Below are 27921 nucleotides of genomic sequence, written 5' to 3' on the forward strand. Positions count from 1 at the left end.
TCCAACCTGTGTCCATCTGTGTCCATCTGTATGTGACCTGTGTCTATCCATGCCCATCTGTGTTCATCTGCGTCCATCCCATGTCTGACCCGTGTTCATCCTGTGCCCATCCCTTGTCCATCCATGTCCATCCGTGTCCATCCCGTGTCCAACCTGTGTAAATCCCATTTCCAACCCATGTTCATCCTGTGTCCATCCCGTGTCCCTCCATGCCCATCCGTGTCCATCCTGTGTCCATCCTGTGTCCATCCCATTTCCAACACATGTCCCTCTGTGTCCATCCATGTCCATCCCATATCCATCCATGTCCATCTGTATCCATCCCGTGTCCATCCTGTGTCCATCCCGTGTCCAACCCATGTCCATCTGTGTCCATCCTGCACCCATCCTGTATCCATCCCATTTCCATCCCATGTCCGACCCGTGTCCACACCGTGTCCAATCTGCACCCATCCTGTGTCCATCCCGTGTCCAATACACACCTGACCCCGACCCCACCTCCTGCCCTATTTCCCAGTCATTTCCCACCAAGGGAAGCAGTGCCCAAGTGCTCCAACGCTGCTTTCTGGAACAAAAGTTGTTCAGAACAACATTCCTGCCCCAAAGCTGCTTTTAGGATAGATTTACAGAAGTGTTGAGGTTGGAAAAGACCTCTGATCTTGCTGAGTCCAACCATTAACCCAACAGCCCCTTTCCCAGCTCCCTCAGCCTCTCCTGGTGCTCCAGACCCTTCCCCACCTCAATTGTTCTTCTTTGGGGTCACTCCAGCACCCCAATATCCATGGATAATATCCACTACGCTCCATGGAGCTCAGTTTCTCCTCCTGTGTGAAAAACACTGAGATTTTAAACCCATTTTTAAACACCAGGAGTTCTTCATGTCCCCAGAATTGGGCTCCTGAGCTCCTTTGCCAAGAATTCATGTCCAACCTGAACTGCCTCAGCTAATGAGGTGGGACACACGTTGGCCCTGGAGCTGACCTGCTGCAGGGGGGTGTTGGCTGTTGTTGAACAGCTGCCCCAGAGGGAAATCCACCCCCAGGTTGTGTTTGGGGTTGTAAAGTTTCCAACCGTGCTGGGGGAACAGCAGAGCCACGGAGCTGCTCTGAATTATTCACCATGTTCAGTCACACAGAACAAGGACATAAAGGCAGGGGTCAGGTGCTGGCTGGGCAGGGACAGGGGCACAGGGCACCCCCAGGGCATGGGCTGCTGCTGAGCCCTTCATTAGCATTTTATTAATTAGCAACTGCCCTCTGGCATGTGCAACCGCCTGCATCCAGACCGCTCAAAAATCATGTAACCCCCACCTGCAGAGGCTGGGCACGGGCAGTGGGAGGTTGTGGGAGAGATCTGCAAGGAATGCAGGACCTGGAATTGTGAGTGTTGGGGAAAATTCAGAATTTTTCTTGCTCAAACATTTTTGGAAAAAAACCCAACTTTCTGTTCCTCAGTAACACCTGAGAATAGGGACCAGGGGTTCAGTAGGACCCAGGGGTCAGCTCTGAGGCTGGCAAGGGCTGGGCTATTTCTATTTATCAATATCCCATTTCAATCCCCAGTTGAATATTTAGGATTTCCAAGACAATATATTTGTTGGTAAAAATTCAGAATTTTTCTTACTCCAACACTTTTAGAAAAAACCACATCTTTGTGATTCTAACATCGAAGAGGGTCAGCTCTGAGGTAGGCAAGGGCTGGGCTATTTCTATTTATCAACATCCCATCTGAACCCCCTGTTGAGGGCTGAATATTTAGGATTTCCATGGTAACATATTTGTTGGTGAAAATTCAGAATTTTTCTTGCTCAAACACTTTTGGAAAAAACCCAACTTTCTGATTCTAACACCTGTAGGACCAAGGGGTCAGCTCTGAGGCTGGCAAGGGCTGGGCTATTTCTATTTATCAATATTCCATCTCAACCCCCTGTTGAATATTTGGGATTTCCATGGCAAAATATTTGTTGGTGAAAATTCAGAATTCTTCTTGCTCAACCACTTTTGAAAAAAAAAAACAACCTTTCCTCAGTATCATCTGCAGGACCAAGGGGTCAGCAAGGGCTGGGCTATTTCTGTTTATCAATAACCCATCTGAACTCCCCACTGAGGGCTGAATATTTAGGATTTCCGTGCTAACATATTTCTGAGCCCCTCTTGCAGCCAGACTGGGGCTTGTCAGCTGATCCAGGGGTGCTGGAGGTGGCAGCTGAATTTATTCAAGCAATCACTTTCTCCTTGCCAAGGCTAATGCCCATGAATGGGGAGCCAGAGTTGACAGGGATTCCATCCCCATGAACATGGATAATGTTCCAGCCCTGGAGAGCAGCATTTAATTGATGAGTGGGATTATATTTACACAGCAATTATAACAAAGTCAAGGTTGGCTTTCTGGGAAAAGCTATTTACTTTATCCTCGCTGCCTGGTTGTCCAGGAAAGCTTTTCCTTTATGGAGGAGCACAAAAAAAAAATAAAAATAAAAGAAAAATGAGAGCAAATGCACTCAGCTCTTTTCATAGCCTGCAAATAGCCCACGAAGGCACCCCAGGAGCCACACTGGAGTTGCCTTGGCTACCTCCATTAATTTACTCCACTCTAACAGGGATGCTGATTGTTTACCCACTGAGGAATTAATAGTCAGGCCCTGCTATCCTCAGATGGCTGCTCAGGGCCAATGTAAAATGAATAAGGGCTCATTGTAAATCCCTAAAATGGATAAGGGCTCATTGTAAATCCCACATGAGTCAATGGGCAGCTCTGTCCCCGTTCCCTGCAGAGCTGGAATTAGCCAGCCCCGCTGCCATGCCCTGAAATATGGAATTTTTTTGTCCTCAAGGCACCTCTGCAAGGTAAGGTAAAGGCATAGACTCAGGTCAGGGATGGAAGGATGGGGAGGTGACCTCAGAATCACCCAAAAGTCCTGGTCCTCACTGTCCCTGCAGTCTGGGTTTGTCCCCATGGGCGGTGGGATGTGGAGAGGGGGAAGGAATGAGCCCGGGGTTTGTCCCAGCTTGGAGCTGGGTGCAGGAGAGCAGCTGGAGCTGGACATTAGGAGGGAATTTCACATCTTGTGTGGTCACAGAGACCAGCAGCTGCATTCAGGTGCCTTTTGACGGGGCCTAGCTGGAATCAAGGAATGGAATTAAAAGGGTTTGGAAAAAGAGGGTGGTGAGGAGCTCAGAGCATCCCTGACCTCTGGCAAGGTGAGCAGAAATGTGCAGGAGATGCCCAGAGAGCACCTGGAGAACCTGGGGGAGAAAAGCTGGGGTCAGCAGCAAAGCCCAGTGCCACACTCACCCTTCCTCATGGACAGACACTGGGAATCCTGACATTCCCAAATACAACCATTAATCCTGATATTCCCAAATACAACCATTTATCCTGACATCCCAAATGGTCAGGGACATTTGTCCTGACATTCCCAAATAATCAGGAACATTTTTTCTGACGTTCCCAAATGGTCAGAACCATTTCTCCTTCTCTTCAAGTCTCAATTCAGTGGGTTTAGGTCCATCTCAGTTACTGCAGAGGAGGAATATCCCTACAATTATCCTGTGCCAGAGACATGGAAAACCACCTGAGTGTCTTGAGCTTTTACCACAAAAAAAGCTTTTTTTCCCCCTCTTAGCCCAAGCTAAGTCCTGGCATGTTGATATTAGAATTAACTTGTTGACATCATTAGCAGAGCACATAACAGGTAGCTGAACTGCTCTGATATTTATTTATCTTTAGGTCAACAGCCCTTGAGACTCCAGAGGCAAATTAGGAAAAAAGCAAAGGCTCTTTATTAGTAGAACTTAATTTAACAGTATTCAAACTTCATTAAGGAGTAAAAACAAATGATCCTTCTTAATGCAGTCTTGCTTTATAAAGTATGGAATAGGAATATTAGATTAGTTTGATCCTGGTTCCTATTAAGCACCACAGTAGATGAGAATGCACAAATTCCCTCCCTGAGTTGGGACTCTGGGATGTCAAATCAAAGCCCAGGTGCTCCACAACCCATTTCCTTTCCTCGGTGTTTTATGTTTCCTAGCCCTGTAATTCTCCCCAGGAAACCAGCAGAAATCTTAATTTCTTCTCCCCCCTCCCTGCCCCAAGTAACAGCTCTGGTGATTTAAACAATCAAGCACATGTTCCTACACTGTCTGCACCTCCTGCTCGCCAGAAACGGGGATGTGGGGAGGGAAACCATGGAGGAAAGGAAAGGAAATGACATTTAGCTTTTCCAGCTGATAAATAAGGGCTCTATTCAGCTGCAGTAATCCACATCCTCCCCTAGAGATCCACTTAATATAATACCTAAGGGCTCAGGTAACTTCACATTATTTCCACGCTGGCCAGCTGATTTCTTGGTGAATTATTCAGTCCCTGTGCACATGGAAAAGGACTGGAGCCCTCTCAACACCCTGAACAACCTCTCAGATGTGCCAGAGGCTCTGGGACACCCCCAGGCCCCCCTAAAAATGGGATTTTGTGCTGATTTTTGTGGGAACACCACTCTGTGAGCTGCTGTTCTCTGCAGGGAGCTCTCCCTGCCCAGTCCAACACTCAGCACCTGCGGATTTTATGGGATTAAAAGAGAGTTTGAGCTTGGAATGGGTGGAAATTCAGAGCAACAGCCTCAGCCAGGTCACAGAAAGGGTTCTGCAGGTGTTTGAGGTGATGGGCTGGGATCAGTGGCCACTGCAGGGTGGGCTGAGGGATCCACACTCCCAAAGGATAAAATGTGGGGAATTAATTGTGGGTTTTTTCCCCTTTCTCCCTTTGCAATACACAGATGGCTCCAGTGCCTGGAGCAGCCCAAGGAACCTGTGGAGACAAGGGATGTGTGCAGGCATTGAGAGAGGGAATGAGGGAACACAGATCCCCTTGGAACATGGGATTTATCTTAGTGTCAGGAAAATTAATCCACAAACACCAGAGGGTTCAGTCCATACATAGATATAGATATAGATATAGATACAGATATAGATATAGATATAGATATAGACATAGACATAGATATATGTAAATATATATATATATATAAAATAAACTTAGATTGAAAAGAGTCCGTGGCTCTGTATTTGGAAATTGCTTATATATATATACATATATATAAATGTATATACATAGATAGATAGATGGATAGATATATATACACACACATATATATATCATATATAGAGAGAGGTATATATCTATATATATATACCTATGTATGTATGTATAGATATCTACATATCTATATATATCTGTATATCTATATATACATATCTATCTATCTATCTATCTATCTATATATATATTTTATATATCTATAAAAAAATAATCTTAGATTCACAGAGTCTCAGAGAAAGGGATTGAAAAGAGTCCTTGGCTCTGTATTTGGAAATTGTTTGAGTTCTTAGTGTAGAAGATTTTTTAGTTGGTCTTTTGGGGCAGTCATGGGATATTCTTGGTCATTGAGATGTAAGGTGTCTCTTTGTGGTCTGGATATTGCATTTCTTATAACTATATTTGATTAACTCTGAGGTGTATTTGACTTTTGTTGTTGGTTTCTCTTCTTCAGCTCCTCTGTTCTGTGATTGACTTGTAGTCACCAGTTTTGGTTTTAGTTTTACTAGTCTTTAGGGATTTTTGAGGGTTTTTTTCCTTTTTTTCCTTGTTTTAGTTTTCTCCCTGAGGATTTTTATAGTTTGTTTATCTCTGTTTCTTCAGGGAGGTCTCGACTCTGCTAGGTGCCTTCCTCACAAGGGAAGATTTGTTTCACCACTTTTCCACTGTCATCTATTTGCAGACAGCAGTTTGAGTCATTTAATTTTCCACACATTAGTATTGATCCCCAGCCCTCTGAAACCATGGGAATCCTGGTCACTGCACCAAGGCATTTGGGATGAAATTCCTACATTTTGAGACACGTTCCTTCCTCTTTGATTTTTTTTCCTTTAGCGAGTGCAGCTACCAGAACATTGCTATTATGATATTTTCTGAAAAATCCCTTCGCCAGGATTTTTCTCCTGAGAAGCTGAGAAGCCTCAGAAAAGAAATGCAAAATAATTATCTGATTGCTTGGAATGTGGTCTGGAGGTTGTTTACCAACAGGTGCATCTTTAATTAGTTCTATGTGAATTATTTTTAATTAATGACCAATCCCAGTCCAGCTGTGCCGGACTCTCTGAGTCTGTCACAGGTTTTTATTTTCTTCTTTTTTAGCCTTCTGTCTGTATCCTTTCTCTATAGTTTAGTGTAGTTTTAGTATATAATATAACACAATGCAATATAATGCAATATAATGCAATATAATAAAATATGATATGATATGATATGATATGATATGATATAATATAATATAATATAATATAATATAATATAATATAATGTAATAATAAATCAGCCTTCTGAAATCTTAGATTCTCATCTCTGACCTCATCCTGGGAACCCAACAACACCAGAGAACATAACAACCCAAAGTTTACTGTAATTTTGCAATTTCTCTGATGCTGTAACGAGCTGTGCTCCCAGGGTTCATTATGAGGCTGTCTTGAAACTTGCTGGTGAAACAGGAAAAACAAGAAATCCGACCTCACTGCAGTGCTTAATTGAAGTGCATTTATTGACTGCTTTAAAGCTCTTCTAGCAACTGTGTTTGCTGAGAAATGAGGGCCCTTGGCTTTAATTCACCCTTAGCAGAAAGAAACCTGTCACACTCCAGGCATGGGCTGGGATTGGGATGGAAGCTGGAGATTGGAGATTTCCTCTCCTGGTGATGCTGTTCAGCTTCTCTCCCCCTCCAGGAGTCCCATGAGGGATGGAAGTGCCAGAGGTAAAGCAAGAGCATCATGCTGGGCAGGTTTTCAGTGATTTCTTGGTGCCAGGGCAATCAATAAAGAGAATAAACCTCTTTGATAAAAGATCTTAAAGATTCTTCAAGCTGCAAATCTTTGGAAGACTCTGGATCTCCACGCCGTAATTCTGAGGAGGGAGGACTGAGAAAAACCTAAATCAGTGCCCAAGGGAGTTGCAGTTGGATCTCTGATGGGAAATATCCCTTTGATACAGCACTGGCATGTGCTGAATGCCACTAAATTCTTATCCCCATCCTTCTGCACTGGGAATTCAGGCTGGAAATGCAGAAAGCTGCCATGTGTGACGGTGCTGAGACCTGAAGAGCAGCTCCTCTCCTCCCTCACAGGCAGTGGTGCCTCCAGCACCACCCCTGAGCTCTGAACTTTGCCCGGTTTGGTTTTGTCTGGATTCGAGGAACTGGTTCCACTGGCAGCAGGGATTGCTGAGCTGTTTGTGTTATCTCTGTGTCCATCTTCAGAGGGGAGCTGGGCTGAGAGCAGTTCCTGATGAGAGAGGCAGGGTGTGAATGCAGGAGGGATGGAAAGGAGGCATGGAAGGGATGGAATTGATGGAGTCCATGGATGTGGCTCTCCCCTGGTATAGGAGATAGAGCTGAGCTTGCAAGGAGACATTTTTGCATGTGATGTTACACTGACTCTGTGTGAGTGATGCCTCAGGTTCAGCTTTTCTATGTTCCAGGTTCTGTGCTGCTTTAGTGTGTGGGGCTGGGCTCACACCAGGGGATGCTGAGCTCTGTGCACAGAGCAGGGAGACAAAACAATTCCTGCTCCAGCTGGGCACCAAGGACAAATGATCCAAATCTCAGCCCAGGAGCACAAACACCGTGGGCTGGAGAGAGAAAAACAAGCAGGGTGGCACTGGATGGGCTAAAGCTGGAATGGGACAATGAACTGCAAGGTGCAAATGGAGCAGAACTGATCCAAGGGAGAGACCCCGTGCCCGGCCGTGCATTTTGGGGCCATTTTGGTTCATCTTGGGTTCATTTTGGGACCATTTTTGTTCATCTTGGGTGCAGCCCTGGCTGGGCTCTTGTGCTGCCCAAGGTGGATCCATGGAGGAGATGCTTTGAATAAATCCCTGCTTTATTCTGTAACCCTGTCCAGCTCTGCTCCAGCTCAGCCTTCACAAGGCATCATGAGATGCGCTGGTTTCACCTCTAATCTAGCTCGTTATAATGTCAAATTAAACTGCCTGGTGGTTTTTTCCAAGTTTTGGAACCTTTTTGGCTCTGCAGAGCTGTGACACCATGAGGCAGGTAAAGGAAGCCTCTGAATCCTCATTGTTCCAACTCAGGTGGAAATCTGACCCAGAGGAGATGGGGCTCTACTCAAGGAGTCTGTGATGCAAATTTATGCAGATGACAGTCATTAGTTTACTGCCCGTTTGTTTTTCTGCTTGCTGGGGAAGGAAGAGGCAACGACTCTGCAGAGCACAGGCCTGGAACTTGCAGATTTGTGCCCAAACTGCCAACTTAAAAAAGCTTTAGAGACTGAAGGAGGCTGACTGTCAGTTCTTTTGGAGTTTGCAGGGGAGTGGGAGGGTGGAAGTTGTTTCACCAACCCCTTGACTGCTCTGTTCTGGCATTTATTAGCAGAAAATCATGCCATGGGTTGCCAGGAGCAAAGCTCCATGGCAGGGCACAGGCAGCCCTGAATTAGTTTGACACAGCCCTAATTAAGAATTTATTGATAAACCTGGTGTCAAATCAGTGTCTGCATCTTGGTTCTAAAAGAATTGTGGTAGAGCATTCCCAGGGATGAGTTCTGCCTACCTGAGCCAGAACACCTGGAAAAGCCCCTGGAAGTGGAAGCTTTTCACACTGACCCCATTTTGTGGTCACTGTGAAAAACCTGTGTAAAAACTGTGTAAAATCCTCCCCCAGCTCTCTGGGACCCTCTAAGGGGACAGGGACAGAGAGCGGAGCTGGTCTCTGTGCAGCCAATACAGAGCAAAGCAGGAATTTAAAATAACCTGCAGTGAGGGCAGATGAGCAGCACTGGGATCTGAGGGGAAACAAATCAGGTCTTCAGACACCTCTGGGTGACATTTATTCCCCAGAAATAATGGCGCTGGGATGCAAGGATAAAATCCAAGGCCCCTTTCCAGCCTGTCCTCTTGTCAGGGCTGCAATCACCTCAGGATCAGCTCTCAGGGAAATGGGGAAGGTTTGGGGTCAGGTCTGCTCCTGGTGTAAATCCTTTGGCTGCTCCACACTTCTTGCAAAGCAAACCTTGAACCTTTTTGAGAAAAACCCTTGGAAAACTGCTGGGCTCCCCAAAGCAGCGTTTTTCTCACCAGCTCCAATGTGCTGAAAGGACAGGATTTTCTGCGAACTTTTCTCAAACAGTCTTGCCTTCTTTTTCCTTCTTTTTTTTTTTTTTCCTTTTCTTTTAGAAGGGGAGGAGTTGTGTCTAAAAAAACAAACCCAACCTGTCGTTCTCAGCCCTGCCAACCTGTCAGTCCAGCCATGCGAGGAGAGAGAGACAGAGCCAGAGAAAGGAGGGAGTGAAGCAGAGATCCTTTCAAACCTCAGCAGGACGTTCAGGTAAAACCCATTTCTCACTTCCTTAATTACTCTTTCCCCTGTGTTTATTCACATAAACAGAAATTCTGTTGCCTTAGAGAGCTCTGAAGCAACTAAACACCCCGGGTGGGAATAACCTGCTCACGGTTCAGTTTTGAGTGTAACCTGGCAGCCCGATGGTTGTTGTTTGGAAACACGGTTTGAGTGGCTGGAATTCGCGTTAATTTGAATATTAAAGAGAGGCAGAGCTTGTTGGAGCCCATGTTTAGGGAGGGTGCTGAGCTGGGTAATTGCAGGGCTGAGCCAGGCTCCAAACACCGCGGGTCAGGGTGAGAACTCCTCAGAGAATGTGGGAAATGGAATTGTAGAGAAAATGTGGGAAATGGAACTGTAGGGAGACTGTGGAAAATGGAATTGTAGGAAATTTTTAAAGCTTGACAGGAGGCTCGCACCCTGTGCATCTGTATATGAACTTTGAGATAAGAAGTGCTGACTTAGAAATGCCATGGAATAGGAGAAACATTGGTGAGAGAGAAGTGAAACTAGAAACGAGTTCCAGAGGATGGCCTTACAAATAAGATTAAATAGTTTAGAGAAATAGAACTGTGAAAGATGCATTGTAGTAGGATCTGCATCAATCATTTTAGATTATTTGCTTTAAAGCATTTGCAGTATGGGATGGCTGAAGTTAATAGACCAAGAAACACTTTTAGTATATTGTAATTAAGAAATAATTGGCTTCTGATTGTGATGGAGTGAATTATAACATCTGTGTTGTCTCATCTTTCATACGAGACTGAAAATGGAATAAAAGTTTTGAAAACTCTGCTCAGGGTTTGTTGGGACGATTGGGTGAGTGTGGGCTGAGGAACAAACAGGAATATTCACAATTTGTTGGATCTGAGTGTGCCTGACAACCTGTGTGAACTCCTACCTGTGCAAGGAGCCTGCTGAGAGATTTTGCCCCCTCCTACACCATGAAAATCCACAAAAAAATGAGAGAGCAAGAATTCTGCTCATCCCCCTTAGAAATCCCTCCATTCTTCTATTTCTAAACCCTGAACAAACATTTTAAGCTGTCCAGAAAACTCTGAGATCCCTTTGAGAGCAGGCTGAGGATCTGGGAATGTCACCCCTGAGGCTGAATGGGGACAGGATTTCCTCTCCTTGCTGTCTCTGGGGTTTCACTGCTGCAGCAAGGGGCAGGTACCTGTCCAGAGCAGCTCACCTGGGCAAGCTGAGAGGTGGCAGAGACAATTCACTGTCCCTGGAAGGCTTGGGGTGCCTTTGGCAGGGCTTTGCTTACACAGTCCTGGCTTCTGCACCTTCCTTGCTGCCAAACTTCCTCAAATCCTTGTGCCTGTGCTGGGATTAAAGCTCTTCTCCAGGCAGTGGGCACCACAAGGCTGGAATACAGAGGGGATCCAGGATGGGAGAGCCTGAAATTCAGAGAGGATCCAGGGTGGAAGGGCTGGAAATGCAGAGGGGATCCAGACTGGGAAAACCTGAAATCCTGAGGGGATCCAGGCTGCTCTGTCTGGATAAAAACTTTTGCAAAGTCCTGGTGTTACATCATTTTCCTTCCTTCTGGGATCGTGCTCTCCTGGGAGCCCTGAGTCATTCTCTGGGGATGGTGATGCAGAGTGTGATTATAAACATCTAATTGACAGAAAAACCTTTTTTTAGAGTGTTTGCTGTAATATTGTTGTGAGCTTTCTTGCCGGAGCTGGAATGGAGAGGGAAGTGCTTTATCAAGTGAACAGAGTGGGTGGAGAAGAGGAAGTGAATATTTAAGTTTTGGTGGAGATCAACTTTTTTACTCCTTGTTACAGTAACAGAAATTAGTCACTGAAAGAAGGAAAGGAGGAAGATTAATTTTCCTGATCTGCAAAGGAATGAACCTCACAGCAGTTTTGCATCTTTTTGTTTCTCTCTTCTCTTCTCTTCTCTTCTCTTCTCTTCTCTTCTCTTCTCTTCTCTTCTCTTCTCTTCTCTTCTCTTCTCTTCTCTTCTCTTCTCTTCTCTTCTCTTCTCTTCTCTTCTCTTCTCTTTCCTCTCACCTCCATGCCAAACTCCAGGATGTTTTTCTGGACCCACATTCTGCTGCTCTCTCCTAATTCCTGCTCTGAAAAGGTGTGAATGCAGTGAGATAAGGAGATGGGTGCTGCAGAGCTGGGGCAGTTGATTCATTTCTGACAAAACCATGATTATTTCAGCTCCTGCTGATGGATGGTTTGGCAGCGCTGAGCAAATGCCAGCTGATCAATCAGAGTTAACCAGCTGCAAATTCTCTAAATTCAGGTGATACCCAGGCAATCCATATGTTAGATGGGCTCCAAAAGTGTAGCAAAAACTCCCCTGGAAGTGTTGGAATTACCAGCGAAATCCTCGCCAGGATTTCTGTGCCTGTCACTTAGGGACTGATGGATGAGCCATTAGACCAGGGAGATTCTCCTAAAGAACAAAATCTTCAGCTAAGGACAAGTTCCCAGACAAAAAGGTTGAAATCTGAGCAGCCCCTCTGCCAGCAGAGGTTTTGAACACCCCCTGGAAAGGTCAGGTGGGAAACCTCCACACTGAGGAAGTTTCTGCTGCTCCCTCACCTCAGTTTGAAAATTAACATCTGGACACAGTTAAGGGATAAAGGGCTTTTATTTCAGTGTTTGATAAGGAATTTTATGGTGCAACAATTGGTTGCAGTTTCAAAATGAAGATCTAGACACAGTTAAGGGGTAAAGGGCTTTTATTTCAGTTCTTGATAAGGATTTTTAAGGTGCAACAGTTTGTTATGGTGTAATACACTGAAATGCACATGTAGGTAGACTGCATATGTGGTTTTGTAGACCTTGCAAATTAGCATATTTAACAAAGATGTTCTAATGACAGGCTCTAATGAATAGTGTGACATCTTTTTATTTTAAAGTATTTTCCCTTAGACGGATTTATGGGATATATTTTAGAAGGGGTTTGGTTTTTTAAGACAGCACAAACCTTACACCAGGGTGCTGCTCCCTGACCCGAGTGCTCCCTGGCATGACTGAAATTCTGGAGATTCTCTGCCCCTTTTTCTGCTCTTAGTCACCTTTCTTGCCCAATATTCTCACCCTGAGCCTCTGGTGGGAAAGTTTGGTAAGAGAACTCCCCTTCCCAGTAATTCATTGTGCAATTAAACCACTGTGTGATAAATACAAACGAGCGCAGCGTGCAAACACCACCTCCCATTTCTGTTTGCTTTCAAACCAAGGGACAAGGCCTTGATTTGATTCTTCATTTTTCATCTTCTCTTGTAAAAGAGAACTTGTCTGTCCTGCCTGGCAGGAGGCAAGGCTGGAACTCAAGAAGTGGCCGTGATGAATTTCACAAGGAACTGTTTCATTTCTTGCGTTTTCCAGTCAGGATTCCATAATTGGTTCCTCTTTTTGAAGCAGATAAATTCATGTTCTGAGGGTGCATCCAGGGGAGGAGAATCTTCAACTTCTCAACTTTGTGGTGACATGATGGGCTGGAGAACTGGGAGAATTGGGAGAATTGGAAGCTGTGGAAAGGTTCAGCAGATTGAATTTTGGGATTCTCCTTGCTGGGAGAGTGGGTCAGCACTTCCCACAGAAGATCTAAGGGCTGATATTTCAATTTGTCTGGCAAACAAACTGAAAATAAAGGGTAATTTTGGCCCTTTTTTCAGACAAGTTTTCTTCAGGGGAAAACCAAGACGGGCTCACAGAGCTGTGTGAAAGGACTCACCTGGATAAAAGAGTAAAAATTTACTGGAAGATTTCCATGTTTAATGAAGGCATCTCCATTCTTGAGACAACTTCACAAAACATCCAGTTCCATTTAAAATATTCTCTCCCAAACTGGTTTGAAGTTGGCACTGAATGCTGTGCACCAGGGCACTGTTCTGGGGTGGCAGAACCTGCAGCACCTGGCCCTGCTCACTCCTGACCCCCCAGACCCGATTTTGGATGGCTCCTTTTGCTCTCCAGGAAATGCTGATCCCCATCAGCCCTGGGAGAAAGAGCAATTCCCTACCTGGCTTTGTCCCTCTCAAATGCAGATTAGGACAAATCTGAGCCACAGAGATGACATTCACTTCATGAAAGCAGAGGCCATAAAGCAAAGGCCACTTTCCACCAGAAATCTCAACGGGAGAAATTCAAATATTTCTATTTCCACCCACAATCCTTCACCAGCTGTTTGGCTATTCATGAAAATCCTCTTCAGAAGGAGTGAGGACTCTTTCCAGGAGCGGCCTGTGGTGAGATTTCCAGTGCAAGCTTGCTCTATTAATCTTTTCATGGTATTTTGTCACCACAACCAGTTATTCCACAAAGAAATTAGGCAAAAAAAAAAAAAAAAACCAACAAAAAAACCCAAGTGACCCTCCAAGAGTTCTTTGAGTTTCTGGTATGCAGGCCTCCAAAAAAGGTTTCATTTGAACTTTTTCAGTGGGAATAAGTAATTACAGAAAGGCTCGATTTGGATTTTTTTCAATGGCAATAAGTAATTAGTGCTTTGCTTTATCTCCAGCCCGTTCAAATGGAGTTCAGAGGTTGGTGAGGCAGTTTTGGATGGAGGTGCAGTTGCCCTGGCAACAATCGGGAGTGAAATCAGAACCTTTGGAGCAGCCAGTGGAATGTGGTTCCACTTGGATGACAATGGGTCACAGCGTTTTAATGGGCAGAGTGCGATCCAGCACAATTGGATTTATTGCCACTGTGACATCAGATTAACACCATTCCTGCAAATTCTTCAGCTTGTCACAGACCTCGCTGAAATCAGTGGAAAAACTTAAAAAATGCCATTAAATCTTTTTGTTTTCCAAATCAGGCTGAGGCTGTGTGTCCCAGGGGTTGGGGGGAATAGAGTGAAACCCAAGCTCCCTGCACAGAGCCCTAAGGAGAGCCTGGGCACCAGGAATGGGTCTGAGAAAGGATTCTGTCAGGAAAATTCATCCACAGACACCAGAGGTTTATGTCCAAAAAGGAGGCAGAGGATTCCTGTAACTTTATTCTAATAAAGGCAGAGGCCATGGGGCATCCCCTGGGGTGTCTCCAATTTTTGGAGGATGCAGCCTTCTTTTTATCCCAATTTCCTGGCTATATTTCCCTCCCTCTTTCCCCATTTCTGAGGTACTTGAGAGGTTCAGACTTCCCAAAACACCTGATCCTAAAGATTCCCCTCTAATGTACAACCCTCCCTTTTAATCTTTAATTCTTGTAGAATTTAGGGCTTTTAATTCCCCGTTGTTTCTTTCACCTTTCAATGCCTAATTCCATTTATCAGCAACCCTAAAGTTTATTTGTAAAAACAAATATCTTTTTCCATTCATCAGTCAGTGGAATCCTTCCCATTGCTTATTTATCTCCCAGTGCTGGTTTTATCTCCCAGCAGACCCAGAGCTGGTTTGGAAAGACAACTCTGCCATTCCTCTTAAAGCAAGAGGTTTTGATGATGAAGATGGTGATGATGATGATGATCTCCTTTTCATCCCAATTTTCCTCTCTCTTTCCCCATTTCTGAGGTACTTGAGACGTTCAGACTCCCCAAAACACCTCACACCAGAGACTCCTCTCTAATGTATAACCCTCCCTTTTAATTTTTCTTATGGAATTTATGAGTTTTCCCCATTGTTTCTTTCATCTTTCAATATCCAATTTCATTTATCAGCCAACCTAATATTTTTTTGTAAAAGCAAATATCCTTTACCATTCATCAATCAGTGGAATCCTTCCCATTGTTTCTTTTATCCCCCAGTGCTGGTTTTATCTCCCAGCAGGTTTTAAAGACAACTCTGCCGTTCCTCTCCCTCCTTTCTGCAGGTGCTGCCCCAAACCTGCCCGAGAGCTTCCGCCCTGGCTGGGTTTTGTGTCACCAAAACAATCCCAGCGATTTCCAGGATGGTAATTCAGGCTCTTAGAGCTGATTGCAGCCGCTGACAGATGAGACCTTGCAGGAGCAGGTCCTGAAGCAGCACAGGAAGAAAAGGTTCCCTGTTCAGTGTGGAGGGGCAATATTTCATCCCTCCTCCTGGATATTTTTCCAAATTCTGCAATAAGGATCCTTTTATTCTGGAGGATCCCAGAGTTCTCTCTAAATAAATGCAATACCCAGGACTGGGACAGGAGAATATGCAGCCTGCAGCTTTAAGGAAATGCAGATTAGGGTGCCAAAATCTGCCCTGAACCAAAAGCACAGGTTTTAAATAATTCAATTTTCAATTATTAAATGGAGATTATTTTAAAATTTCAATTCTAAATAATTCAGCCTCCTAATATAAACACACGGAAAGGTTGGCATCCCTTGGGATGTCCCTACTGACCTCTGTCACACACAGAAATCCAGAGCCACCTGCTTTGGTGGCATCAGAAATGGCCTTTAGAATTGGAATATTCATGGATGAGAGGCACAGGAATGTTGGATTATTCCTGGATAATGGGCACAGGAATGTTGGAATACCCATGAATAACAGGCACAGGAATTTTGGAACATTCATGGATATGGGACACAGGAATATTGAAATATTCCTGGATAAGGGGCCCAGGAATGCTGGAATATTCATGGATAAGGGGTACAGGAATTTTGGAATATTCCTGGATATGGGGCACAGGAATATTGGAATGTCCATGGATAAAGGGGTATAGGAATTTTGGAATATTTGTGGATAAGTGGCACAGGAATGTTGGAATATTCCTGGATAAGGAACACAGGAATTATGGAATATTCATGGATGTGAGGAACAGAAATATTGGAATATGCCTGGATAAGGGGCACAGGAACTTTGGAATATCCCTGAAAAAAAGGGCACAGGAATATTGAAATATTCATGGATAAGGGACACAGGAATATTGGATTATTCCTGGATGAGGAGCACAGGAATTATGGAATATTCCTGGATATGAGGCACAGGCATGTTGGAATACTCATTTTAATTAGGTGGCCCTGAACCTTTAACCAGTTTTCCTTTTGAATCAATGGAGCTGGTTCCCATTCATGCTTTAATAGGAAAAGCAGATTTTTGTCCTCAGCCACACTCCTGGTACCCTGCACATCCTTTCATTGTTGATAAGATGCTTTTACCACAATACAGCTCAGGCTGGTGAGCTGCTCCATTCCTTGGAATTATCCTGGAGAACAATCGAGGCTGACAATGACACAGCCAGCTCTGTGTCCTCCCCAGCGGGAAATGGGCTCGGAGCTCTGTCCATAAACAGCCAAGGGTGTGGAGGGTGAGCGGTGACCTCAGAGCCGCGTTGTACACGGCAGAACAAAGAGATCTCCCAGCCTGATTGGAAAAACACCCCCAGAGCAAACCCAGGGCACAAGATCATAATGATCAACACACGTCAGGGTGTGGAGGAGCCCCTGGCAGCTCCTGCAGACACCGGGAGCAGAGTCCTGGTGAGTGCAGAGAGCAGCAGGGACATCCCTGCATCCCTGGAATGGGCTGCAGGCTCTGATTCCTCAGGATTTTGGCTTCTATACATTTTACATATTTTATATATTTTATATATTTTATATATTTTATATATTTTATATATTTCATATATTTTATATATTTTATATATTTTTACATATTTTTATATATTCTATAATTTTTATATATTTTATTTATTTTATGTATTTTATATATTTTCTATATTTTATATAGAAAATATATAAAGTATAAAAGATATAAAATATTTTTATTATATATAAATATATATTATATAAAGATAAAATATATTATATATTATATATTATATATTATATATTATATATTATATATATATTATATATTATATATTATATATTATATATTATATATTATAGATGATAGATTATGTATTATATATTATATATTATATATTATATATTATATATTATTTTTATATATTATATTTTATATATAAATATAATTTTTCTATATTTTCTATATTTTATATCTTTTTTATATAAAATATATTTGTAACCCTGCAGCTCTTCAGTGTGTAACTCTAAACTCCATGTACAGTGGGAGCTGCTGCTTTCCCATTTTGGGCAGATACAACAATTTCTCTGCAGGCCTGGCAATCAAGGACACCTCACTGCCTCAGGCACTGAGATGGAAACAAAAGTGAATTTGGGGCAGCAAACTTGGGGTCAATGACTTCATTAGCTGGAGTTGTAATTGGAAAATTAACTCCCAAAATGGACCAAACTTATAAAAGTGTGAAAACCCATGACCTGTCGTCCATTTTGAGTGGGCTTTGTCTGCCCTAAATGCACCTGAAGGCCCTTCAATAATCATAACCACTTTTTATTATCTTAATTTTGTCTGACCTCTGTTCTAGGTAGTCCCAAAGAGGCATCAGCCCATCCTCAGGGCTTTTTGGGGCCATTATTTTGTTCAGATCACTTTCCCTTTGTTCCAGAACTCCTGGCATTGTTCCAGCACCTCTGAGGTCTCTTTTTATTCTCCTTAATTCAAACTTTCTTTCCCTCCCTTGATCAGCCTTGAGGTTGCTCCCAAATTAAGACACCCAAGTGATGTTTTGGTTTTTTTCCTTTTTTGGGGGGGTTGTTGTTGCTCTTTTTTTTCCTGTGGGAAACACTACTTTTTGTTCTTCAAAGACTTCACTTCCCAAAGTTCCTGTCATCCTGAGGTGATGGAGCTTAGCACCATACAGAATGTTCCAGAAGAGGAATGCCACCAGCTTAAGTTCATGATTTGGGGCTGGGGAGGCCTTGGGAGTGATTTGGGGCTTTCATTGATCACCTTTGGATTTGTGTTTGAATCTGGCTCTGAGCAAGTCATGCTGTAATTCCATTTTATTCAGTGAAAACAGGAGTAAAAACGACCCTGAAAAATACAGGATACAAAATAGGATAAGATAAATCTCCTACTGAGGCCGTGGACATCACTCTTGAATTTAATTTAATTTTGATGGCCGATTATTTATCCAACTGCCCTGAATCACGGCAGTAAATTTCAAACCAGAGGGTGAAATTCTCTTTAGCCACGCTCTTCTCTCTGGTGACAGCACCCCTGTAATGACATTGTGGAATAAATAAGAGAGATTTATTTTACAGGCCCTCAGCACCTGTGAGGCCAAACAGAGAAGTTGTCTCTCAAAACAATCTTTGGGAATTGCTTTGGCAATAAAATCAACGCGAGTGCAGTTTAGATATTATTTTTGTGTGCGTGTGTGTGGAGTGTTGACACTCGCAGTGTAGCAGGTTTGTATTTGATGTATTTTTGTTAACATGGGCCCTGATAAGATCTGCTCCCTCTCTCACCCTGTTTGCCTGGAGAGGTAGAACAGGAAAAACACGGCTGGCTGAGCAGCCTGGTGGCAAACAGCTCGGGATTCCCATCCAGGAGCTCTTTCACAAGCAGGGCTGGGGGAAAATTCCACACTAAGAATTCCATTAAGAGTTCCACACTCAGAGCTCTGTCCCGGGCCTTGAGGGGCACAATTCGGCCTCTGTGCGAGTCACAGGGGGGAAAATCCTGTTTGAGACAACCTCTATGTTTAATTTATTTTATTAGAGGCAATTTCTAGATATATACATTGCTCACATCTACACACCTGGATAAGGGGCAGAGGAATGTTGGAAAATTCATGGATAAGGGACACAGGAATATTGGAATATTCTTGGATAAGGGGCACAGGAATGTTGGAATATTCCTGGATAAGGGGCACAGGAATATTGGAATATCCCTGAATAAGTGACATGGGAATATTGAAATATTCATGGATAAGGGGCACAGGAATATTGGCATATCCCTGGATAAAGGGCGCAGGAATATTTCTGGATAAAGGGCACAGGGAATGTTGGAATATCCCTGGATAAAGGGACATAGGAATATTGGAATATCCCAGGATAAGGGGCACAGGAATATTGGAATATCTCAAACTGGCCAAGAGCAGGGTTGGATGGGATCTGGGGAAGGAATTCCTGGCTGTGGGATGAGGAGGCCCTGGCACAGGTGCCCAGAGCAGCCGTGGCTGCCCCTGGATCCCTGGAATGTCCAAGGCCAGGCTGGACAGGGCTTGGAGCAGCCTGGGACAGTGGGAGGACAGGTCAGAAGCAGAAGGATTGGCTGTGAGCAGCAGGAAAAGTCCCTTTGCAGCAAAAAGAGTGAGAGGAAGTGGCGGAAGGAAGTGGCGGAAGGAAGTGGCGGAAGGAAGTGGCGGAAGGAAGGAAGGAAGTGGCGGAAGGAAGTGGTGGAAGGAAGGAAGTGGCAGAAGGAAGGAAGGAAGTGGCGGAAGGAAGTGGTGGAAGGAAGTGGCGGAAGTGGCGGAAGTGGCGGAAGTGGCGGAAGGAAGGAGGGAAGGAAGGACGGAAGGACGAAAGGACGGAAGGAAGGAAGGAAGGAAGGAAGGAAGGAAGGAAGGAAGGAAGGAAGGAAGGAAGGAAGGAAGGAAGGGCCGGCCTTAATGCTGCCCTACAATGGATTTATTTAGGTTTTGTGGGTGGTGGATTTTTTTTTTTAAGGAACAAGCCTTGGAGCCAATCCCAAAGCAGCCCTGAAGGTTCTGACTTGTCACATTTGTGGTCTCGGAGCTGAAACCCTTCCAGGGTTACACAACAATGACTAAAACTGGAAACCTTTCAGATCATTTCCAAAATGAAGCAGAAATCTGAGGTGATTGCTAAAGCAACGCTGCAAAGAGAGAGAGGCACCACTTTGAGTGTGGGGTGAGAGGGATTATTACCAATTTAAGAGAGACCCAGTTTAATTTGGAGGTTTGGGGTTGTTTTCTTTTTGATTTGATCTCAGAACAGAATTATCCTGGAAGCCAGATCTTCACATTGTTTTGCTTAATGTTTTACAAACAGGCTGTTGAGTGAAGTTGTCACCGAACAAAAATTCACCCCTATTGTTTACACAATGGGAAAAGGGAGTCATAAAAGGGGTGTAGCAGCAATTTGTTAGGTATTAGGTTACGGTGCAAGAGGGATTATCCTCACAAAACACTGAGCCCTGAACTCCAAATATCGGGATTAAATTGACAATTACATCCAGTGAAAGTCTTTGAAAGGCTCAGCTTGATGCTCGAGGCTTTGGATTGACTGTTCTGACAATCAGGAGCTGGAGTTGTTCTGGCACAGAAGGTTCCTCTGGCACAGCTCAAGAGGACCTACATGAAAATAGAAATGTGATAAGAAAATCTGCTCCTGCTGGTGTTTGCTTTGTGGCAGCTCTTCAATGGGTAAAAGTCGGTGCCGGGTTTGTTCCTGGTTATGCCACTGCACTCCTTTATGACCTTTGAAATACAGGAATTTCCTCCCGTGTCTGATTGGGGTGAAGTTTTTAAAGTGTTATCAGTTTGGGGGTTCAGTGTGGAGGCCCCTGAACACAGATCTCTGGAGCACTTCTGTATCTCCCTGAGCATTTCAGGATCCAGCACAGTAAAACCCTGGCCTTGGCTTAGATAATTAACAATTATTCTGGTTTCAGAACTCTGATACATTTATTCTTTAGAACAACTCTCTGCCATTTAAATAAATCTTCTGAGATTTCTCTGTTTCTGCCTTCCTACCATCCTGCCTGGCTTGGCTGCTTTATTTTCATCTCTGAAAAACTTTCATTTGAAGGGGCGAAATACATTTATAAGAACAGAGAGGAAAAAAAAAAAAAAAACCATTTCAGCTGTGCTGCAATGCAAGGGGAGGCTCATGATGTGCACAAACATGCCCAGAAATCAGGAAAAAGCCCAGAGAAAGTAAAAGCAAGGCAGAAAAGGGGGAGGGTTTATGTGTCAGTGTTAGAGGAAGGTGAAAACGCTTCCTGGCAACATCTGAGAGTCATTTGCAACAACAGATCCCTGAGCTTTAGTGAGTAGAGAATGCTTTTAAATCCTCCCCCACCCCCGTTGTTAATCTTTACCAGGTAACAGGACCTCTCATGGAATCGTGGGGCTTTCTTGGGGATGTGTCAAATATTTCCCAGTTTGGAAAATCAAGCTTTTGAAACGACTGTGAGGTTGGAGGTCATCAGTCTGGTTGGGACTCTGTGGCCCTTGGTAATAATTTGGTGATAATCAGATTTTGGTGAGTGTTCTGCAGAAGTCAGAGGGATGGAGGGACAAACAGCTGAGTTCCCAAACTGCTCTGGGACAGGGAAATCACATTTCTGCTCCATGGTGTCCCCAGGAACGAGGGACAGACCCTGAAACTGATTTCCATAATCCAGGAGCATAATTTGATTCACATAATCCAGGAGCACCCAAGGGTGGGCCTGGACCTGAATGTTCTGAGCAACATCAATGTCAGGGAGTTACTAATTATGATGCATGATTATTTTTCATTATTATTATTATTATTATTATTATTATTATTATTATTATTCCACTTGAGAGACTCAAAGAGGTGGCCTGGAAAAGTGCAGGTTTGGATTATGTTTAAGCACATCCAAAATACTGGGTAGGAGTGGCTGAGGAGGCTCTTTCCAGAGATTTTGGGTGACCTGGGGCAGTGTCCACTGTGCAGTTTGGGGTTTTGGGTCACTTGGGGCAGTGTCCACTGTATAATTTGGGATTTTGGGTCACCTGGGGCAGTGTTCAATGTGTAATTTGGGGGTTTAGGTCACCTGGGGTAGTTCCCATGGAGCAGTTTGGGGTTTTAGGTGGTGTGGGGCAATGTCCACTGCGTAATTTGGGGTTTTAAGTTACCTGGAGAAGTCCCCACTGTGCAATGCCAAATGCCTCTGAGAAATCCAAGTTTTAACAAAACCAAGAAAGCCTATCTCAGGTCCTGGGAGCAATCCTTGTCTCTTAGACCTACTCTGCACTGGTTCTTTTTTGCTCCATGCATCTCCAGGGCTGGATTTTTGATTTTGGTTTAGGGAGCTCTACATCACATCTCCTTTCTTATTGCCCACTTACTTTGGATGGTTTTGGAAAGTCCCAGCCTGTTCCATGGCTTCCTGTACCAGCCAAAAACCCATCTCAGACACCCACTGGAGTATTTCAATAAATACAACTTGTGCTTAGGAGAAAGTCAGAATTGTGCTTGTGTAAAGTCAGAATTCCCAAAAGTCATCTCCACATCAAAATTGTCTCCTGGTTGTGGCAGATGACCAGAAAACCAGAGTGGCCTTTACCCCATTGCTGTGTGTGCCACCATCCAAGGTTCTCCCCACCAAAACCCAAAGTGAAACACAATTTTGGAAATGTGAAGATTTTCTGATGGTGACAGCAGAGGGTGGGATCCACTCAGGAGTATTTGACTCGTAAATTTGAGTCCCTTTTAGAGTCCTGGGGTGTTTGGGAGTATTTTCAAGGAACTCTGGTTTGAAGCAGTCAATAAGAAAAGCAGGACAATCATGGGATAATGAGTTGGGAGGATGAAAGATCGTCTAGTGATGATTTTGGGGCCATGATACCCCAAAATCCCACCCTGGGCATCCTTGGGAGTGCTGTCCAAACATTCCTGGAGCTCTGGCACCCTTGGGGTTGTGCCCATTCCCTGGGCATCATTGGCAGAGGTGTCCAAACCCTTCTGGAGCTCTGGCATCCTTGGGGTTGTGCCCATTCCTTGGGGACCCTCTGGGAGAAGAACCTGTTCCCAAAATCCAACAAAACCTCCCCTGACCCAGCTCCAGCATTCCCTGGGTCCTGCCCCTGTCAGACAAGAGAGGTTGGAGCTGCCCCTCAACACAAAGCCCCACAAATATTTTTATTGAAGGTCACATTGGCTCCTGATTGCAGTTCCCTTCATTTTCACACCTCACATTATGAGGTCCTTACAAAAAAAAAAAACAACCAAAGAACCAAACCCTCAACAGTTTCCAGTTTTTGTTTGTTGTTAAAGACGACTTTTGAAAATGTTGGGTCTTCAATAGAGCAGGCTGCAGTGTTTGTTTAAAACTCTGAGCAAAGCAAGTCATATGAATGTTTCCAAAGACCCTATTCCAAGAAGTATTTTTGGAAACATTAATGTTGTGTTTTTTAATGAAGGCCACATTCTGAGGCTACGACACCATATGTCACATTCATTTCTGGACTGGAAAAAAAAAAAAGGGGGGGGAAAAAAAAGAGAAAAAAAAAAAGAAATGGAAACTATGTTTGGCTTTTAAGTGTTTTTGGATGAATGTCTCTGCATGCTTGTCATTGTTCCTTGGATGAGGGGAGAGTTTTTGGGTTGTTAATCCAGTCCATCCAATATATTTTACACTCCTGGGCCTGACTCTCCTCTGCCTGGAAGTGTGTGCAGTCATTTCTGCTCAGCTGAAGGGAGTGAAGACCTGAGGAAAGGAATTCCCCTAGGAAAGTTGGTTTTTCTGAAATTCGCTTTTCTTAAATTCATTTTCCGTGGATTTCTTGGCTCCACTGAAAACCTACATCCAAACTCTGAAACCAGCTTAAAGATGGGAAAAGGGCTTGTCATTTTTCCATCAAAAACTTGCAGTTTCTGGAAGAATAATGACAGGTTTCCCACAAAAATATTAGGTTTGGTTTTTCTTTTTTTTTTTTTTTTTTATTTTCCTTTCAGAATATGAGTTAGAAGCATGAAACTAGCAAAAAATTGGAATTTTTCTGCTGTGTCCCCATCACTTCTGGCTGGTTAGTGTGTTAATGGCTGGGATGTCATGAAATGAGCTGGAGACTTGAAGAAAAAGGATTTGCCTTTTTAAATGTCATAGTTTTTATTGGATTTCAGGTGATGAGGTCTCAATTTCTAACATAATTCTTGTTCTTGGTCACTGAATATGGCCTAGGACTGGCACTGCTCAGTTCTCTCTGCTCTGACAGAGGAATCTCCTAATCCACATCACTTCCTAAATTTGTGTCACCCACAACTTCCATGAACACCCTCCCTGTTTGTTCCAAACTCATTAATCAAGATTTAAATATTTTTGGCAGCCGGATATTTTTTGTTTGCTTTAAGGAAGGATTTCAGAGGCTTTCCAGGACCTCAGAGGGGTTTCTTTTTTTCATTTGAAATGTAAATAATTTTCTCCAAATTGAACAAACATGTCTCTGTAGCACCAGCTCAGTCAAGTTCACTTCACAAGAGCAGGTTTTTCTGGAACATAAATAATGATGGATGATCGTGTGTTTGAAACATTTTTTGGTTAAAACACACCAGCACTTAATTTTCCTGCCCATGTGACTGAAGTTTTACCTCTAAATAAGGGGATTTTCCCAATTATTTTTTTTCCTAATGGAGGAAAATAAGGAAAATTGGAAAAAACAATTAATTACCTCCAATATTTGGCCAAATTTAAGTGTTTGGTGCCATTTGTGACTTCTCAGGGGAGCTCGTCATGCTTTTAATGTTGCTTCATGGGAGCATTAAAGGCGTTACTCACAATATGGTAACCACAAAGGATTGGATTTCTCTTTTCATTTCAAACCAAATTTTAGGGTTGATAAGGACATTTCTAACTGGTTGAATTTGTAGCTGTGCCACATTTCCAGGCCTGGTTTTGAGCAAAATTGTGTGATGGATGTCACAGCCTGTACCCTTCCAAAAATTACCTGTGATGGTGATTTTAAGGTCACCTGGGGCAGTGTCCACCGAGCAATGCCAAATGGCTCTGAGAAATACAAGTTTTAACAAAACCAAGAGAGGTTAACTCAAGTCCTGGGAGCAATCCTTGTGTCTGCAGTGGTTCTTTTTTGCTCCATCCAGCTCCAGGTGTAAATGGGATCAGGTCTGGAAATCCAACTAAAACCAGACTTTCTCCTTTATTTCACAGATTTCCAATGAACAAAGCAAACAACCCCTGAGACCTTCTGTAAGCTGAGGCAGAGATGAGGAGGATGAATGACCAAAGTGGCTGCTACAGGCCCGTAAATATCCAGGGGAACAAAGTCAGCTACCGCGGCTCCTGCGGGGACAGCGCGGAAAAGGAGGTGAAAAGGCTGCAGAGGAGATTCCTGCACAAGGATGGCAGCTGCAACGTCTACTTCAAGCACATCTTCGGGGAGTGGGAGAGCTACGTGGTGGACATTTTCACCACGCTGGTGGACATCAAGTGGCGCCACATGTTTGTGATTTTCTCCCTGTCCTACGTGCTCTCGTGGCTGTTCTTCGGCCTGGTGTTCTGGCTGATTGCCATCCAGCACGGGGACGTGTTCAGCGATGAGGAGGAGGTCACCCCCTGTGTGGCAAATGTGCACAGCTTCACAGGAGCCTTCCTGTTCTCCCTGGAGACCCAGACCACCATCGGGTACGAGCTGTTGTTCGTTTGAGGGTCCTTGGTTGGCCCCATAAGCTGTTTGTTCGCTGGTAGCAGCAGGCAGGCAAGGAGACTACACACGGCTTCTGAGGGGGCTCATTAGATGAGGGTTTATTGGGGGTCCCATCCCAATATTGGGGTTCTGAGGGAGAAGAGGGGAAGGGGGAAGGAGGGAGAGAGAGGGAGAAAAGGGCCAAGAGAGCCTGGTCTGCCTCCCACAGCTTAACAGGGAGATTCAAAGTAAGTGCAAATATAAGACTTGAGCCAATGGGATTGCAGATCCATGATACTTCAGGGGAGGATCACAGGCTTGGAATAAATTTTACATTTTCCATTGCTGGCCAGGGGCTCTGTACAAATCACAAATGGGATGGGACTGCTAGGAACAGCCTTGAGATGTTTTATTTTTCAGCATCAGTCTCATTACATGGTTATGGCAATGGGAAGATGCCATCTCAGAGAGTCCGAGCCAGCTAACTGATTGGCCATTAATTAGAAACAACCAACATGGACCAATCAAGGATGCACCTGTTGCATTCCACAGCAGCAGATAATTATTATTTGCATTTTGTTCCTGAGGCCTCTCAGCTTCTCAGGAGAAAAAAATCCTAAGGAAAGGATTTTCCATAAAACATGTCTGTGACACAAACCCCTCTGATTTTACGGATTCTCACAATTCCCCCTCTTGGTTCACTTGTCTAGTTATTCTAGACAAGCATTAATATACAGAATATTTGTCCTTACTTCTCTACTTCTTACAAATTTTTTCTACCATTCGATTTGTCCTTTTCTACTTCTTACATAATTTTTCTGCTGACCAATCTCATAGCTACTGCTTAGCTCCAATCACAGTTCTGCTGTCTCTGAGGTGTGCCTTTTGCAGCTTTCCCAAACTCCACTGATTTTATGGATTCCCACAATTCCTCCTCTCAGTTCACTTAAAAAGAAACCTTTACAAAGGTTTCCATTGGTTTCCAAAGGTTACAAAAGTTTCCATTTAACTCAAATTGCCCCCACAGGTACGGCTACCGCTGTGTGACCGAGGAGTGCTCGCTCGCCATCCTCATGGTGATCCTGCAGTCGGTGCTGAGCTGCATCATCGACACCTTCATCATCGGGGCGGCCTTGGCCAAGATGGCCACGGCCCGCAAGAGGGCCCAGACCATCCGTTTCAGCTACTACGCCGTGGTCGGGCTGAGGGATGACAAATTCTGCCTGATGTGGCGCATCGGGGACTTCCGGCCCAACCACATGGTGGAGGGCTCGGTGCGTGCGCAGCTGCTGCGCTACAGGGAGGACAAGGAGGGCAGGATGACCATGGAGTACCGCGACCTGAAGCTGCTCAACGACCAGATCATCCTGGTCACACCCGTCACCGTCGTCCACGAGATCGACAGCGACAGCCCCTTGTACGGCCTGGACCGCAAAGCTCTGGCCAAGGACAACTTTGAGATCTTGGTGACGTTCGTCTACACGGGCGACTCCACGGGCACCTCCCACCAGTCGCGCAGCTCCTACGTGCCCAGGGAGATCCTGTGGGGCCACAGGTTCAACGACGTGCTGCACGTCAAGAAGAAGTACTACAAGGTGGACTGCTTGCAGTTCGAGGAGACCACGGAGGTGTACGCCCCTCACTGCAGCGCTATGCAGCTGGAGCAGAAGGAGCAGGAATGGAACCGCGCCGAGAAGACGCGGGAGAAGCAAGCGGAGAAGTCAGCCCTGGAGATCAAGTACAGCCAAAAGTCCCACAGCGCTGTTGCCCTCGTCACCAGCTATGAGGAGCCTGAAGAGCCGGTGACAGCTCCCAGCCAGCCTCCTGGAGATGTTTCCTACAGGAAAGCAGCTGTGACCTTGAACAGGCTCTCCATAGAGTCCCAAATCTGACTTTTCCTGCCGTTGGAATCCCTCCCAACAAACTGTCCCCTCGTAGCTCCTTGGATGCAAACAATGAACTCGTGTGCAGCAGTATTTGTGTCCCAGACCTCGCTGACAGCGTGCCCACACTGTCACACATTGTCAGACCCTGTCACACCCTGCTGGGCTGCCAGGGACAGCTGTGGGCACAAGGGAGCAGCTGCCACTTGGGATGCCCAGAGAGCCCCTCGAGCAAACCCTCTGTGAACTTTCTTCCCCTGCAGGGACCAGGGTTGGCCATGCCCAGAATGACTTCAGCAGGACACACAAACCATGCCCTGGGCCCTCTGGGTAGGGGTTTCAAAGCTGCCTCACAGGTTTGGAAAGCCCATTCCCAGTTTCTCCAGGAAGCTCTGAAGCTCCATTATCCCAACAAATGATTCCTCAGGTGCAGGAGTCCCAGAGCTCCTCTGTGGAATCTATGGGGATGTTCTTTGTAGGACAAGGGAATAAGTGACCCCAGTGTTCCTGGGTGGCTTTG

General features: G+C 44.6%; 1 protein-coding gene across 2 annotated transcripts; it reads left to right on the top strand.

Moving 5' to 3' along the window:
- Positions 1-2770: 2770 nt before the first annotated feature.
- On the top strand, positions 2771-27710 carry KCNJ16 (potassium inwardly rectifying channel subfamily J member 16). Of its 2 annotated transcripts, none has more exons than XM_054278768.1 (3): positions 2771-2846; positions 25044-25517; positions 26546-27710. In XM_054278768.1, the coding sequence occupies exons 2-3, from the start codon at positions 25099-25101 to the stop codon at positions 27408-27410; spliced, it is 1284 nt and encodes a 427-aa protein (XP_054134743.1). In that variant the 5' UTR covers positions 2771-2846; positions 25044-25098; the 3' UTR covers positions 27411-27710. The 2 variants fall into 2 exon arrangements, with proteins under 2 accessions (XP_054134743.1, XP_054134744.1); XM_054278769.1 differs by lacking the exon at positions 2771-2846 and adding an exon at positions 9345-9394.
- Positions 27711-27921: the final 211 nt, after the last annotated feature.

The sequence above is a fragment of the Melozone crissalis genome, unplaced genomic scaffold, assembly GCF_028551555.1.
Source record: "Melozone crissalis strain CALT ecotype California unplaced genomic scaffold, PUWL_Pcris_2 ptg000026l_1, whole genome shotgun sequence".
Lineage (NCBI taxonomy): Eukaryota > Metazoa > Chordata > Aves > Passeriformes > Passerellidae > Melozone > Melozone crissalis.